This window comes from Hemiscyllium ocellatum, chromosome 39 (assembly GCF_020745735.1).
Source record: "Hemiscyllium ocellatum isolate sHemOce1 chromosome 39, sHemOce1.pat.X.cur, whole genome shotgun sequence".
Taxonomy (NCBI): domain Eukaryota; kingdom Metazoa; phylum Chordata; class Chondrichthyes; order Orectolobiformes; family Hemiscylliidae; genus Hemiscyllium; species Hemiscyllium ocellatum.
The window spans coordinates 6,830,462-6,848,580 of record NC_083439.1 but is presented as its reverse complement, the minus strand read 5'-3'; the positions used below and the strand labels follow the sequence as shown (position 1 = coordinate 6,848,580).

At 38.2% G+C, this 18,119-nt stretch overlaps 1 protein-coding gene across 1 annotated transcript in view; it reads left to right on the top strand.

Annotated features, from left to right (window-relative positions):
- The window catches only part of aagab (alpha and gamma adaptin binding protein), a 43,005-nt gene extending 24,886 nt beyond the window's left edge, over window positions 1–18,119 (top strand). The window contains exons 2-10 of the mRNA XM_060853096.1: window positions 1,116–1,306; window positions 3,860–3,956; window positions 8,232–8,321; window positions 9,785–9,868; window positions 11,913–11,995; window positions 13,990–14,074; window positions 14,165–14,269; window positions 14,752–14,801; window positions 16,789–18,119. Of these exons, the coding sequence (XP_060709079.1) occupies window positions 1,116–1,306; window positions 3,860–3,956; window positions 8,232–8,321; window positions 9,785–9,868; window positions 11,913–11,995; window positions 13,990–14,074; window positions 14,165–14,269; window positions 14,752–14,801; window positions 16,789–16,866 (863 nt within the window). The 3' untranslated portion in view covers window positions 16,867–18,119. The remainder of the gene's footprint in view (window positions 1–1,115; window positions 1,307–3,859; window positions 3,957–8,231; window positions 8,322–9,784; window positions 9,869–11,912; window positions 11,996–13,989; window positions 14,075–14,164; window positions 14,270–14,751; window positions 14,802–16,788) is intronic.

The window sequence follows — 18,119 nt, the reverse complement described above, 5'->3', positions numbered from 1 at the left end:
CAGTTGAACAAGGAAATATAATGTCAAGATGGAAAAGGCCCTGCACTGAGGTTTGAGTGCCTCTAAGGGGTTTAATTTTGGATTCGAAGGGATGAATCTTTCCTTCTGATCTTTGCAATGATTTCATTCCAATAATTCTTGTATAATATAGCTCTTGCTTCCCCTTCAGTATAATCAACTTTAATTTTTTTCCCAGGTGTATTGGCAGCTTTTTGCAAATTTGTCGCTGACCTGTACTGTAAACACAAGAAGAAAGAATATGGTCAATCGAGCAAGTCTTGCTCAGGCATCTGAATTTTTCCAGTATTGCCATTATCTGGAATCATAACATTTGGTTTCGTGTGCATCACAATCCTTATTCTTCAGTTTCAGCAATTACATTAAAAATTATCTTTGTTTACCATTTACAATTATAATAAAGTCCATAAACTTGAAGTTTTAAATACTTGTTGCAGCTATGTAGTAGTACAGTATTTCATCCTTTAATGTAAACCCAGCATGCTAGATTTCTGAACTAGGTACCATTTTGGTGCTAGCTGAGAAATTCTAAAGTTATATTTGAATTATCACCATGAAATGAGCTACATACAAGAAGAATGTTAATTTTTGACAGCTATAAAGGAAAATTGACACACACTGGGTCAAACAGGAAAGAAATTATGAATGTCTTTATTTTTGGAACTTCTCCCCTTTGTGGGTTGCAAAATTTCATCAGTTTTTCTGGTCTGGTAAACAGTACACTCATTTCTCTTCCCAAATAAATGTCTCCGATCCTTTTATTTTGATGGTCCTTGGTCTGATACCCTGTTAAGTTCTCTATCTCTAAATGGCCATCCAAAGCAGCAGCATATCTTCCATTAGGGTTCACAAATTAGAAACTAGTTAACAGACCTTAGTTCTTCTCTATTTTTCACATCCTGCAAAATTGGGAGATCTGATTTCCACTGCAGTATTTATACTGATGTCAGCTAACCTGAGAAGGATTAGGAATCAAAGTTGGGATCTTCGAATCGATGAAAATGCACTTCAGACAAACAGTGCAGCATCAATTTAACCTCCACTCCCATTTCTCTCTCTTTCTAATTAACTTATGTTTATTGCTGTCTTGTCTTTAGATATTATTGGAAGAGGTGACCTTCCTGAACGTTTTGATCACAGGAATGGAGTTCGGTCCTATCCATGGACTATTGATAACAAGTATTATACTGCTACTGTTCACCTGTGTGTGGTCCCCAACAAATTCATCCTGCCAAAGGAGATTGCTGACTCGGTGGAGGCCTTCTTGATTTATTTTGACAGCACAACAGTAAGGAAACCCTTTTTTAAACATTATATTTTTATTATCTGTTTGGGTGCAATTTTCTTTCTTATCCTGGTTACTGAGCTCCACGGGTATTAGTGAGCAGCTCCAACGGAATCTAAGCTAGGTAAGAATTACTGGAATCTTGACCTCTTGACTTCTGCCCTGTGCTGCAAGTGAAGTTTGTTCTAATCTTTACCATGTTCAGTAAAATAGTGGAGGACATAAATAAGAAATATTTGAATCCAACCTATGTAAAATTCATTTCTACCAAATCACCCATATTTAAGGTAAATTTAGAATATTTAGACTATAAGTCAGGGTCATACCAAGTACTCTATTTTGTATATTGGTTATTTTAATATGTACTGCACACCAGTATTATGACCTGGGCTTTGTTTTTGAATGTATTTGGGTACTTGGTGAAATTAATCTGTTTATACTGATCATAGCTCTATTAAACACTGATATTTTTGTTTTGAATTGATTTGCATCCTTATGAGTGCACTTTGTCATATTGTGCACATGCCTTGCCTTTTTCTGCCAACATTTTCCCTAACTTCACCTGAAAGCACTGACCCCTTGCTCGCACATGGGTGTTTTCAAGTATTTTGTCCATATAGATTTTTTTTGTACATGAACTGAGGTTAAGTGTTCGTAGTCATCTCGATTTAGAATCAAGGCAAGGTGGGTGCGAGTCTAACTGCTGTTCTTGCAAGAGTTTTCAAGTAGACAGTCAGTGGATAGTTGTCACGAACATGCGTTTCTCTACCAGTCAGGAATGAAAAGATAAATTTAACATCTGTGCCATCTCCCTGACTGAGAAGGACTTGCTTGATGGGTGGCTTTCCTGGTATCAACCTGGCCTTACTGCCTCGACCAGTTGAACCATTAAGTGAGACATTTCCCTTTTAACATCATATTGTTGCTGTGGCCAAGATTGCAAGGATTTATGTCACGAGTTTTGCTCCAGTCTATATTTTCTTTCCTCTAAATCTATGTTCTCTCTCAGAACAATTATTCCAACTATACCTACACCCAGACCAGTTGGATCAGTTTGATGGCAGGTGATTACTGCTTCTCCACACGAGCGTTTTAATAAAAACAATTGGCTCTCAACCATTCGCAGTGAAGAACACCTTCATTTTCACACCATTCCTGCTAATGTAGAATTGCAAAGTTCGTCCAATTTGAATGGCTTCATTCTGTAAACTGACTCAAACTCTGATTTTGTTTTTTAATTTTGTGAAGTTTCAACTTGGTATGAGATTTACATTTCTTTTGAAGTGTTATTTTGCTTGTTAACGTGTTTTGTCATTAGGAAGAGTAATGTGGAAAGCACATCTAGAACATAGAACAGTACAGAACAAGAACAGGCCCTTTGGCCCATCATGTCTGTGCCAGCCATGGTGCCATTCAAAACTAATCCTGTCTGCCTGTACATGGTATGCTGTAATGGGGAGCTGAAAATGTGTTGCTGGAAAAGCGCAGCAGATCAGGCAGCATCCAAGGAACAGGAGACGCGACGTTTCGGGCATAAGCCCTTCTTCAGGCTTATGCCCGAAACGTCGAGTCTCCTGTTCCTTGGATGCTGCCTGACCTGCTGCGCTTTTCCAGCAACACATTTTCAGCTCTGATATCCAGCACCTGCAGACCTCACTTTCTCCATGCTGTAATGGGGAGTACTGTTAAGTGGAGGGCACATCCTAGCTATCTCTCTTTTTAAGCACCCAGCCTTTTGGAACTTTATTGTCTAACTATGGCATTCATGACATGACTGCTCCATGTTTTGAGAATTTCTAAACTAAAACAATTAAATGCTGACTCGAAGAAGCTTCATCACAATGCTGTACCCTACACTGAGAACTTGATAGGGATTAATTTAACTAACTTAAAAAAAAGAGCATAACTACATTGTTTCTGAAATTCCTAGAAAACACCAACCCCTTGCACCCATGAAACTGGTCATTCTTCAATTGCATTTCTTTTCTTGATTTCTTAGGTTGTCCAATTTGGTGTGCACTCTCTACACTACACTGCTGTTGCAAGATCAGAAATCCCTGAACACCATGCAGCATGGATAGTGGAAGGGAAAGAGTGTCTCTCTGAGCAGAAGTCTGAACAATCATATTAATGAATGCAAATCAGCAAAACAATAAATATGAAAAGCTTTTTAGAAAAAATTGTAACTGTTAAGAGGCGTTCTGCATTAATTAGCATTGTTTATTATTTAAATTTTCAAGCAATCTGACAAATTGCACATGCGTATTCACAGCAGTTTGCAATTTCTTCACAAGTAATGATGTAAAGCTTCCAGGTTTTTTGCTCTACGTTACTACAATTTTTTTAAAGCTGCCTTGGGCACTTACCTGAATGAGTCTTCTCTTTTAGGAAGAGCATTTCCGTGTTTACCTGTTTGGAATACTAATGAGCTCCCTCATTTTAGATGTGATTCTGGAACAAGGTGTAGATTTGATAACTGTACCTGCTTGGTTAACATTTAATATACAGCTGTGACCTTTTGATGTTTTTAGCATTGGGTTCTACTTTTTTCCTCAGAAAACAGGACTTGATGAAGTATCCACTTGGCTTCCTTTGACTCAAGAATGGACCCCTGAGGTTTTGATTCTGGTGTGTGACAGAGTTTCAGACAATGGTATTGTATTCAGTTGTTAAGTGCAGTACTGTACAAATTTGGGGCTTTTGGATGAATTTAATTTCCAACATTACTGGCTAGTCTATTGGGAAATGAGGCTTGTTTGTCGTGCTTCATTGTGTAAAATGTCATTATAGAACTGAGTGGAAAGTTTAATGGTGTTGAATTCAGGTGGCTTAATAGATAAAATACATAGGATTCTTTTGTACAAAGTCATAAAGGCTAGGAGAAACAGGTTTAATCATCATTCTCTGCTGTGTTTGCTGAGCTCATCTGTGACCTTAGCAGTAGAAGACCATTGACCCGAACGGGCATCCACTTACGCTTCCAGGGAGGTACACGTGCTCAACCTCCAAGTGGAATTAGGTTTAAGCTTGACTAGTGCTTTTTACAGTCAAATATCCTGTAAACAATCACCGCCCATACTATTGCATGGATTGACCTACTTGAGGGAGGTTTGGAAAACTACTGGTACCCATATCGCACTCCAGGAATGTTTGGGTCCATGAATCGATGTACACACAATGTGAAAAGGGAAAATTAAGAAATAAAGCATCGTCACTTCTCCTACCTCCAATAATACAACATAACAGTGAGATTTGTTCATTTGTTTCTTGTTTTTTTATTTGTCAGCCAGAATTTGGATTTACCTTCAGTGAAATTTGCAAAGGGGACTGTAAATTACTTTGCCTGTGTTTTGTTGAACAGGGTACAAACTAAGGGTAACATCCATAGATCAAAATGCTCAAACACTTTTATCTTCATGAGCTGCTTAATTAAGTACCACTCAACTCTTGGGGATCTCCTGTAAATTTAAATGGAATGTTCCCATTTTTGTGTACATAGCTTATGAGCTGTAGTTGGTAGGTGTATGATTTAGGACACTTGGCAATTATGCAAAGACACGAAAAGCAGCTTTTTAAAACCTTCAGAGCCACAAAGATTTAAACAACGATCAAACACAAGTGACTAAGAAAAATGAAAACCAATGGGTTTGAATTGCCTAGGATGAAAACATAAAATGCTGGAAGTACTTAGCAGGTCTCGCAGCATCCACGGAGAGAGAAATGGAGCTAATATTCTAGGTCACAATCCTTCAGTATGTCCAGCATCTTTTAGTATTTATTTCAGATTTTCAGAATCCATAATGTTTTACTTTTGCATTCCCTGGGCTTCATGTGCTTGTTTGTCGGGACAGAGGGGGAAGACAAGAAGTGCATTATTTGTTTGAAGGTTAAATGTCTCCATCTTTCAGGTTACATCCAACCTTTCCCTGAAGGTGCATGAAAGTAAAATTCTTCCAACTAGTGGCATGCAGCACTAACATTAATTTAGAAACTAATGTTGGCAAAACTCAGCAGGTTACCAGATGTGAAAGATTCTTCCTATGGATGCTGCCAGACGTCCTGAGATTCACCCACCGTTTCTGTTTTTTGTTACTTATAGCACTAATAGGCACAATAGGCCAAATGCAGTAGTTAGAATTTTAAATTCTGTCACTATTGGAGGGGCACAAGCCTGATTGTGTAGCACTTTTTTTTTCAAAATGACAGTCTGATAGAGAACTTGGCAGTGGATTTGCCTGCTGATATTCACAGTTCCATTCCGTGATTAATTATATTCATTGACCCCAACTGGCCTGACAGTGCACTTCAGGTTTTTCAAAGTGGAAGTATATCTAAATTGCAATGGGAAAAGGATGACACAGTCTTGCAGCTTGCTTATGTCATGCCTGTCTTACTCAGTGTACTGACAAGTTGACAAAATCTTGGACTGTCGCAGGCAGCTTTGGGAAGAGCACATGATAGAGCTATTGGAAAAATGTTAACACACTTAACTGTGAGAGAACAAAATCTAACAATCATAGTCCATGGTGTTAGAGGCCAGGTGCTAGCATGGATAGAAGCGTAGCTGTCTGGCAGAAAGCAGAGAGTAGGGATAAAAGGATCCTTCTCAGGGTGGCAGCCAGTGACAAGTGGTGTTCCGCAAGGCTCCGTGTTGGGACCATAACTTTCCACTCTATACATAAACAATCCAGATGAAGGAACTGAGGACATTCTGGCTAAGTTTGCAGATGATACAAAAAATAGGTAGAGGGATCGGTAGCATTGAGGAGACCGGGAGGCTGCAGAAGGATTTGGACAGTGGGCAAAGAAGTGGCCGATGGAGTACAACGTGGGAAAGTGTGAGGTCATGCACCTTGGTAGGAAGAATAGAGGCATAGGCTGTTTTTTAAATGGGGGGGAAAAGTTCAGAAATCTGAAGTGCAAAGAGACATGGGAGTTCTAGTCCAGAATTCTCTCAAGGTAAACTTGCAATTTAGTCAGGAGTTAAGAAGGCAAATGCAATGATGACATTTATTTTGAGAGGACTTGAATATAAAAGCAGGGACATACTTCTGAGGATGTATTAAGCTCTGGTCAGATGACCTTTGGAGTATTGTGCGCAGTTTAGAGCCCCATATCTCAGGAAGGATGGACTAGCCCTGGAGTGTATTCAGAGGAGATTCATGAGAATAGTCCCAGGAATGAACAGCTTAACAAATGAGGAACATTTGAGGACTCTGAACTGCATCGAGTATAGATCTAGAGGGATGAGGGGGGCTCTAATTGAAACTTATAGAATACTGAATGGCCTGGGCATAGTGGATGTTGGGAAGATATTTCCATTGGTAGGACAAATTAGGACCTGAGGGCGCAGCCTTAGAGTAAAGGGAAGACCTTTTAGAACAAAGGAGAAACTATTTCAACTAGTGTGTGGTGAATCTATGGAATTCACTGCCACAGAAGGCTGTGCAGGCCAGGTTATTGAGTATATTTAAGATGGAAATGGGTTATTGATTGTGAAGGGGATCAAGGGTTATGGGGAGAAAGCAGGAGAATGGGGTTGCGAAATTTTACAGCCATGATTGAATGGCAGGGCAGACTGGATGAGCTGATTGGCCTAATTTCTGCTCCTATGTCTTATGGTCTAATCATTTGTGTCCAGAAATTTAGAGTATTAGTTAGCTCAGTTGACTGGATGTCTGGTTTACGATACAGAGTAACTCCAAGAGCATGAGTTCAATTTCTGCACTGTGAAATTACCAGGAAGGGCTCTCCTTTTCTCAACCATTCCCTTCACCTGAGTTGTGGTGACCTTCAGGTTAAATGATCATAAGTTGGTGCTCCCCAGTGAGTCAGCAGGCCTGTGGTTTGGTAAGAGTATAGTGCCTTTACCTTTACCTTTTATTGGCAATGTAAGAAAGTTCTGTCCATTCAGTAGACTTCATTTGTATTGCGGGTCCATCGATAATCTGTTTTGCACCAATTTCTATTCCTAAGTATTTTGAAATAGGAATTAATTTTATTGTTGTGTTTGTGGCATTCTTGCCTTTGGTTGAACAGGTTGGAGCTCAAGCTTTGCACCAACAGTTGAACGCAAAAGTTAATGCAGAAACAAATGCTATTTTGATCTGTTACATCTGGTTAAAAAGGCCAGAACTATTTAGTCATAAACCTGTTTAGTAGTCCTGATTATTCAAATTACACTTTATTGTACATTGTAGGCAAGATCACAGATCTTTGTTCTCTGAATTACAGGGAAATTGCAAAACACAGTCCCAGAAACACCAATAAATATTGCATGTACTGACAGGAAAAGGTAAAGCCATGAGGGAATATGTACACAAAAAAGAAAGTTTTAAATCAGAGGCCAGTATAATTCAGTGAGAACAAGGATGGTTGATGAATTGGACTTAATGCATGGCAAGAAACAGACAGTATAACTCTGAAGGGGCTAAAGTGTGTGGAGAGTAAAGGATAAGAGACTAGCCAGGAAAGTATTATGTTCAATGCAAGACAGTGTTTGAATATTAAAATAAATCTAGACCATACTGAGAATTCATTAGTTTTTGGGTTGTGCCAGACATTTAATGTTACATAGCTTTGTTGTAACACCCTGTAGTCAGTCAATCTAACTAGGAATGGAAACCATTTGATTGTAAGCAGGTTGGAGTTAAGCTTGGAAAGACAGACTGTTTGTATTTCCAGCTTGCTCCACCTTGGGCAGATTCTGCATGAAGCTCCATCCAGTTGTTGAACTAAGAATTAACACAAATTGTCCAAATGAATCTTAACAGTGGAAGCTGCAGTGCCTCAATCTGTTGCCTTCAACTGTGCATCCTGCCAGAAAATATGAAGAAAAATTACTCTTCAAAGTGTCTCAGTTTTAAATTATGAGTGAATTCGGTTTAGTCAAGGTGGTTAAACTATCTAATAATCCTTTATCTTCCAGGGGTGAGCAGACCAGCAGCACAGCAATGGTGTATTAAATATGGATTTGAATTGGTGGAGCTTAATCCAGAAGAATTGCCAGATGAAGAAGGTTTGTTTTGTATTTAAAAATATTGTTATAGAGTATTTCAATATTTTAAAGTGAAAATAAAACATTCCCATTGTAAATCATTGGATTTAGCGAGGTTGAGAGTATTTTTGTTTACAAGTGGACAACAACGGTGGATTGGGTTTTCTTTGTTTTACTGCAGTTCCCTACCTTCCTCCCTGGTCAAAATGCTGACCTTTTGCTGGACTGCAACACATGTCTGTCACTAGCACTCAAGAACATTGCCATTTGGCCACAGGGCCATGAACCTGAACAGTGTTGCTGGCTTTTCTGACAACTGATACACTGTACTAAGCTTCTTACAGCCAATGGTGAAAAAAGAGACCAGAAGTCAGTCTTTACTGACAGGAGCTTTAGTTACAAAGTGAGACATTACAAATTAGTAGCTCCTAACTCTACAAACCACGACCAATGTCAATAAGTGTCTTTTTTATTCTGTTGACTATACGTTCATGCACTATGACAGCTGCTGGAGCTTTACATCTTTAGTCTAACACCCTTCCAACTGCGCTATTTTGGGCTTTGTACAAAGTGAACCGAAATGCTTCAGCAGTGGGATATCGTATTCCTGTCTGGTACTGTATACTTTGGTACTTGTGCAGCTGAGGAACACTCCGCTGATACTGTTGACCTCAATTCATATAATTACACATACAACAAAAATTACCTTGCTCCCATCTTTGGAATTGGATATGCTGTCCTTCAAAGGCTGGTGATTAGTGGTCAGGAACTCTGGCTGTCCCTTGGTCTTTTTGTTAGCCTAGCATCTTAATTGATACCTTGCTTAAGATGAACTAATCTAGTGCAGCTAAATAGATTGTTTTAAGCTAAAAATGATAACCCCCACTATTGCAGATGAAGTGGTACTGCTGCCTCTTGGAGAAGATTGTCACATATATGCAGGGTGAGAGAATTGGTGCCATTAATGTGTGAGCTACATTCCATATTACTTATAAGGTGTTTGGCTTTTCCCTGTTTTTAAATAAAATCTTACTAAAGGATGATCAGTAAGACCATTATCTCTCTTTGGTGTACATAAGCTGATTAGAATAGTACTATTATGAAGACCAGAGAGCACCCAGGTTTCTTGCCGTGTGTGTGTATGTAAGTTGTAGGGCTGATGAGAGGAACAGGAGAAAGGTTAATAGTTTCTTGTAAAATGCAATACAATGAAAAAATTTTAAATGATATGTCATTATATGAACATTTCATGTCAAGCATTCATTAAAATTGTGTCAAAGCTGAGATTCCAGCTGTCAATTATTTTTGATATGTTTTACAACTATGTAACTTGATTTTGTTGCATTAAAATTTCTCCAACAGTCTTTTTTTTAAAGCTTGTCTTCTGATGGATGTTTTCATAAGACTATATTTTATCTTTGTATTCCCATATTTTGTATCAGTAGTATCTTTTCATTAAATATGACCTATTGGTGTCCACACAGATGACTTTCCTGAATCCACTGGAGTAACAAGAATTATTCAAGCTTTGAATGCAAATGTATGGTCAAATGTTGAGATGAAAACAGGTATGAAATAACTTTCTTTTTAGTGTTAGTAGTTCATTTTATTGTTGTAAAATGACATTCTTCAGTTCACATCAAATCCAGCTCAGTACTCAGCCAACCTCCCATCTGTTGACTCATTTACTTTTCTTGTTGCCGCGGAAAGCCAGCCACCATTATCAAAGACCCCTCCCATCCCGGTTATATTCTCTTCCAACCTCTTCTGTCAGGGAGAAGATACAAAACCTTAAACACGTGCACTGACAGGTTTAAGAACAGCTTCTTCCCTGCAGTCATTAGATTGTTGAATGGATCTCTCAAATTCCAAATCCAATGTTGATCTTACAAAGCTATGGCTGCACAGGGGCACAAAAAGTATGCCTCGCTCTGTTCAATCACCCTATGATCTGTAAGTCCTTGTATGGTATGATATGCCTTTACTGTATAGAAAGCAAAATTTTTCACTTTATTTAGGTACATGTGATAATAATAAATCAAATCAAATCTTTTCCAATATCAGACTAGCACCGTTACTACACTGATGTGATATTTTCTCCTTTCCATTTCCTACATCACCCGTCCTTTGGATCCGGAGATTATAAATCTTCAATTCTACACTGAGACTGCCCAAAATCTAATTTACTTTACCAGCTAGCTAGGAAATAGGGCCTCCATTCTAATCATGTCCAAAGGTAAAATAGCAGGACCTAAAAAACTGCAATACCCAATTCATGTATTTAAACAAATCTCTATTTTTGGAAATAGGAATCCACGTTACCCTACGAACGTGACTACTTGGTCAAATTGAATACTATTTTAACAGTTGCATGATTAGATTAGACTTACAGTGTGGAAACAGGCCCTTCGGCCCAACAAGTCCACACCGACACGCCAAAGCGCAACCCACCCATACCTCTAGATTTACCTCTTACCTAACACTACGGACAAGTTAGCATGGCCAATTCACCTGACCCACACATCTTTGGACTGTGGGAGGAAACCGGAGCACCCGGAGGAAACCCACGCAGACACGGGGAGAATGTGCAAACTCCACAGTCAGTCGCCTGAGTCGGGAATTGAACACGGGTCTCAGGCGCTGTGAGGCAGCAGTGCTAACCACTGTGCCACCGTGCCGCCCACCAAGTGATATTGCAGAACTTTTAACGTTGCTGAAAATACAGATAAGTGCCAAAGCTTTTCATCTTGCTCTCGTTAGGACCCATTCAAAAATGCCAAATTTCAAACAATCTCAACAATTTATACTACAGGAGGAAAGGAGTTCTCATTAGTTGGCAAATCAGCTCTAGCTACAGTGTTGCAATGGAAAAAGAAACTGGAAATTATGGGCTCCTCATGCTTCTGGATAATTCTAAATGGGCATAAAGTTTGAATACATTCCTTTTCTTTGCAGGGAACAGTTCCTTGCTTATGAATCTTGCTAACTTCTAGCAAGCATAAATAAGCCACATTACAAGCTCAACTGATATTGCTAGCATGAGAAATTGAGAACTGCAGACTGTCCTGCTCCTCAGATGCTGCCTGATCAGCTGTGCTTTTCCAGCGCCACACTTTTTAACTCTGATTATGCGAGCAGTCAATCTAAGATGGTTATTAGCATAACTCCAGAGTGTTCAGCAATGCTTATCAAATCACGGACTACATGTAACATTGGACGTTTAGCTTTGGGTTTTACAAATGTTTTCTGGTGGTCTACCTCTGCCTGTTGGGAACAGCCAAAGGAACATGATGTTTTATTTGTTCTGCCACTCATTGGGACATAGTCTCTGCATGAGTTTGAAATAATGGCATTAAGTACAAATGGTGAGCTTGAGCAATCCTTATGCTGTGGAAACCTAACCCCAGGAATGCTGACTGGAATGTTTTGATTGTTTTGTAGGACAAAAATGTCCAATTCCGAAATGTGATTATTGGAGTCCCATACCTCTAAATCTCCTAAATCATTGACTGGCACAATATTAAAATGAATTTTTGGATAGATGAAATATACATTTAACAATTTAGTTTTTAAACTAATACAAAACTTTAACATGCAGTTTATTTTCTTTAGATAGACCTCAAGATTTTGGGATACTTAGTAGTTTAACTGGTGTGCTTGAGAATTGTCAAACAGAAGATGATTCGCAGGTGGAAGTAAGTGATTGCCTAGTTAAATATTAACGTGTGAGTCTGATTTCAAGCTGTTATCCTATCAAAAGTTTTCAGTCATTGTCCCAGAAGTGTTTCCGAACTTAAAGATGAAATGACAATCTTGTAATCATTCCCTTTGTTATTTTTATAGTAGTTGAATATGGAAGGAAATTGGCAGTCATGTTCCATTTTAGATGTGTTGGAGACATTTGATATGGGCCACATGATTTATTAGGGCTCCTCAGTCCTAAACTATACAGATGTTGACTTTTACCAGTTGGTAAATGTTTCATGTCCTTAAGTGAAGAAAAAAGGAATGTAGGAAAAACAGTCCCCACAGAATGTCAGCTTCCTCAAAAAATTGTGGATCAACCCAGCACCTTGCTGTTTTCAAGAAAGGATACTGAAGCCTCTGGTTTTGCTGGTCTACTTAATACAAATAAGTTATGCTTTTACTACTGTTTTGAGGGGCAAAATCCTTCCACTTCCTCATGGCTCAATGGCCAAGGCTCTGAGAATAATGGTATTTTTAATATTAGTGAAAAGCTTGCAAAAGTTCTCTGGATAAATACATCTCCCATTATGCTACTAAACTAACATATGACGAGATTCCAGGTTAAATTTCCAATCGCTGCTGACCTTTGTTGGGCTGCTATAGATTGACCTCTGAGCACATGGATTATAGAAGAGAATAATCAGTACAATTCCCACTTCAAATGAGATTCAGTAACTAGCTGCTGGAAAGCACTGGTGTGCTGACTTTGGGTGGAAAACAGATTGGTGCAGCTGTGATGTTCTTCATGTTCAATGCCCACAAAAGCTTGCCATCTAAACTTATACATGAGGACTTACCACTCTGTTGAGGTATTGAACAATGTTCACTGCAGAGTATTTTAACAAGATTGAATGTCATCTGGGTTAAATGTTTATAGCTAAAAATTAGTTCTCCTGTGGTGTTGCCTAAAGGAGGTCGCGATAAATCAAAATAGTAAGGTGAAGATTATGAAGTTAGATTAAGTTGTGGGACTCCAAAATCAGGGGGTATAAATATAAAATAATCATTTAATAAAAAAGAATTCATAAGAAAGTTATTTAACCAAAGAGTGATAGGAGCATGGAGTTGGCTACTACATTGATGCTATTTGCTTCAGCCACACAATGCGTTTTATGTGATAAGTTGAATAAACACATTAAACTGAAAAGAACAAAGGAATTTTGCCGATAAGGTGAGATGGAAGTTTACACATGAGAAACATTTAACTCTGGCTTGCACCATTTCTTTCCACTCAGGGCATGTGAGTGTCATCGGCTGGGCCAGCATTTATTGCCCACCCTAACTGCTCCTTGATCTGAGTGGTTTACTGGAACCATTAATAGTTAACTATGTTGCTGTGGGTCTGGGGTCAGGCAACATGTAAGCTAGATCAAGTAGGGATGGCAGATTTCCTCATCTGAAGGATATTGGTCAACCAGCTAGGTTTTCCCAACAATGGTTACATGGTCACCAGATTTAATTCCAAGTTTTTAATGAATTTAAATTTCACCATTCTCAACATGGTGGGATTGAAACCGGTGTTTCCCAGATGATTAGCCTGGGGTTCTGGATTAATAGTCCAGTGACATTATGCCACTGCCTTCCATACCATTTGAGCTGAATGACCAGTGTACTGTGCTGTTAATTCTATTTATGTACCTAGGTATGATTTTGTGTTACAGAATGTTGATGTCCAGATAAAAAGAATGCTACACAACACTATAAACTTAATATTCTTCAAAACAAAGGATAGTGGATAATGGAAATCTGAAACAAAAACAGCAAATGCTGGAGAGTTATTGTTTCTAGTCTGACACTGTTCTTCAGAAGGGTAATTTGGATTGAAACTTCAAATTTGTTTTCTTTCCACAGATTAGCAAAACCTGCTGAGTTTCTCAAACACACTTTCTGTTTATGTTTAATATTACTGATGTATGCTTTTTAACTATTCTGCTTAATGCAGTACCACCGCCTTACAGAACTTGATGCTGAATCAATTGCAGAAGATAGAGATGGAGTGGCAGCTGTTCAGCCAGATAGTCTCATAGGTATGGAAATCCAATTCCTTTTTTCCAGAAGTACTGTTTTTTTAAAAACCAATCTTTGGCTCCTGATCTATTGGTTTATTGACCCAGTAGATCCAATGTTGCATTTGGATATCCAAGAACTTGCCACCCTGACCACAGGCGAGGTTGACTGTGAAAACTTTGAGCGTTTATTTGAGAAGCTGAAAGAAATGAAAGGTTAGTTTTATGTTTAGAAAACAATTTTCACAAAGGTGGTGGAAATTAATCCTTCTTGCACAGTATCTCAAATTAGCTACTGCAAAAGCCTTCTGTTTTGAGTTGAATTACTCCAATTCTTTTCTCGGAAATGTTTGTGTGATAAAATATACATTTAAAGATGTGCTACTTGGAATGGGCTGAAACTTCACATTTATATGCAGTTATCAGTGTGTTTTAAGTTAGCTGTGTGCGCAAATAAGCACAAAGTGCTATTGTTTTTACGAAAGGTCTGCTTTATCTAAAATCATAGTAGAAACCATAGTTTGACATTCTGATTATAAAACGTGTAGAGATGGTCCTTTGCCTTCACAAGGGGGAAGGGTAAAGTGGAGGAGGAAAGATTTGTAATTAAATTGTACATTGCTGGTACATGACTAATTGTCTAGGAATCCTTCCAGCTCATTGTTGTACATGAGTAACACTTTGTTTAATATTAACAGACAAAGCAGCAACATTACCTCATGAGCAAAGAAAACTGCATGCAGAAAAGGTAAGGACCTGCAAACTTTTAAGCAAAATCACAAGCGTTTGCATGTTATGTCAAATAACCTGCGGCATTGCTCATAGACGAAGTTGGGAGGTATATCAGTATTTGTGATCTAAAATGTTACCCCTAAAATGTAATGAAGTAAAAAGGCTGTTGCAGGAAATGTACACTGTACACAAGACTTAATCCAGTGCAGTTATTTTGTTGGGAGAAACTGTTGTCAAACTGACCTTGTGTACTGCTGTTTCGCAACTTCTCCTGAGCTATGAAATCTAATCCCATTCCTGTTCACTCCCCATCTCCTCTTAATGTTTGCTTCGCTGGCAGCTACCTACATCCTTTTTTAAAATAATTTATTGACTCTGTCAGCAATAGCTTATGGCAGAGAATTCTTTCCAATTTTGTCTTTGAATCTTTGAGATTAATCTTCATCGTGTGCCATTTTATTACCATTAAAAAATATTCAATTTTAGTTACTGGATCATAGTTTTTGAAAAAAGAGAAAAAACCATCAGGTTATCCTGAAGTCATCTTGACTCAGTAAGGAAAAGCTCCAATTCCTTAAGGCTTTAGTTTTAATCCTCATCTCTGCTAATATCCTAGTCAAATGTGTGCCCAACACATTTTCTATCACTTTTTTTTATTTTTAATGGAGATCCTAAAAATTGTTCACAAGCACTCTTCAGTAAACATTAATTCTTTTTACAATTGTTCATTCAGTGAGGGAAGCAACTATTTGGTTAGAGTGCTAATACCTGGAAGAGTGTGAGAAATAGGAGCAGAAGTAGAATATTTAGCCCCTTGATCCTGTGCTGCCATTGAAAAAGATGGTGGCTAATCTGTTTGTGGCTTAAAATCAAGTTTTAAGATTAGATTAGATTAGATTTTATGTCTGTTCTCCCTTGTAGCTGATGATAAAATGATGAAAATCTGTTCTACATGCAGGACAGATGTTGTCCTTGCTACTTTCTCAATCATTAATTGCAAAATAAAGTCATAGAGAGTAATGATCAAATTGTACAATGCTCTGTCAGTTATCTATTGAGCACTAACATAGCCATAAAGGAAACACTAATGTTCTGGAACAGTACAGGCGAAAGGTTTGAGGTTCATTCTTCATGTCGCAGATCTTGAGTTATGAATAAATATTGGAGAAACTTGGGATATAAATTATGCAAGGATCCAAAGAGCTAAATCCAAAATATTATCATAAAGGAGGGAAAATTGTAGGATTTAAGCAAAGGAATGCAGGTTGAAAGAGTGAAGGGCAAATTTAGGACTGCTCAGAAAATCATTACTTGGGTTTCCAGATAGTCACAAAGATGCAAACTCTAGGTGTACAAGACAATATTAAAGGGCAGTGTAAATGATCCTTCTGAAAGGATGAATTCAAATTGGCTGAGTAGCCTTCCTTATCCTTAACTAGTTTCTACTGTTAAAAAGCTGAAGGTGTTACAGTACTCACAGAAAACATTGGAAATTGAATTATAATCCAGAACACACCTTTTAGAGAAAATACTTCAGATTTTCCGCATTTATGTTTTCCTATTTGTCCGTTGAGTACCTAATTTTTCAACCCATTACTTGCATGTCTTCCTTCCCTCCCCTTGCTCAATAAGTCATGTTCAAGATATACCACACGTGTATTTATTTAGAGTTGTGGTGATCCAGCTGCTTCAAGTTGACAAGTTAGAACTTTTATTGAAGCATAGTTGCTGTGGACAAGCAAACAGCTCGACAAAACTAGTTAAAGAATTCATTGATATGCACTAACTCTTAAAAACCTTTAATGAATAAACTCTACCCAATGTATTTTGAAATAAATCTATTTTAGCTTTATGCCTTATTTTCTTATGACAACTCAGTCTTATGCTGCCCGCCTTAAAAAGTTGTTTCATCTCATCCTGTTTACAGTGGAGATAAGCAGTAGTTTAATGTTACAGCAGGGGTGTGTTTAATATTCACACATCTTGCCTATTTCATCTGACAGGTTGCTAAAGCTTTTTGGATGGCTATTGGTGGAGACAGAGAAGAGATTGAGGAACCATCTGATGAAGAGAGTCACTGAGAACCTGATTATTTTCAGATGAAAGGTTTTATTTTGTGCATAAGCCAGTGTTCTGCTTGGAGGTCTTGCTGAACAATTCACTTCCAGGGTTGTCAGGTCAAAACTTCTCACGCAAGTCAATATTTTGAATCAACTGAATGATAGATAAAAATCCAAATGTTGTTTTCCCCTATCTACACTGTACTTTGTGTATTAGATTAAACATTTGAGCTAGGGAGTGCTACTGCTACACCATCTTTCCAGACCTTGGATAAATGAATTGATTCTGGTTTTGGTATATTTTGAGCCTTCCCATTCCTAATGCACTGAGTCTTATCCCAAGTCTTTGCTCTATTTTTTACCATGCAGAGGGAATTCTGTGTGCAGTAGCTATGCCACCTGTGCACTTGTTTCATTGATGGACTGTTTGGAGTAACTAGTGCCAGACCAATTTCAAACACACAAAATGCAGTGTTACCATGATGGACTGGTTTGTTTGTAAAATATACTGCAATAAAGTAAATCATCTAAGGTAAAGTTAGCCCATTTGTTTAGGAAAATTAACTGAGATAAATGTCATTATTCCTTGTATACATCCAAGGAGCTATCCTTTTTTTTGGCTACATGTCAGATAAGTGTGCATTGAATCCTATGCTGATTACCACACAGTTAGGCATTTTTACTCTTACATTGGGAAAAGATGGAAATACAAACAGAAAAATTGCACTGCTGACAATCAGTACTTCATATAATCAATGGTGCAAGAAAGTCAAATCTCATCTAATGAAGATATCATTTTTTTTAAAAATTGGTCTGTTTATTGTTGGGATCTATTCCTTTTGGAGTTGACTGCTGGAAAATGGCAGTGCAATTGATGAATGTGATGGTCACCATTGTAAACCTCTTGCCTCTGTGGAAGCTGCCTTCAAATCCATTCACTCCAGACAGATGGTACAACAGTGTGTCCTGGCCCACAGAAGTACTGTGAGAAATCCATTTGAACTGTCTGATCAAATTTCTAGTGTGGCCTAAACTTGCAGCACAAAAACTGCTGAGAACATGGTGCCAAATTGACTCAAAAGCAACATGTTGATATAGGAAATGAGAAAAATATTGTATTGATGCAATGAGATCAACTGGAGGTTGGTACTCTGGTACATGGTTGAGAGCCAAATTCCCAGCAAGTTAAGAAGATTTGTAGCTCAGGATGAGGTTCTGAATGCAGATTTGCTCACTGAACTGGAAGGTTCATTTTCAGACATTTTGTCATCCGA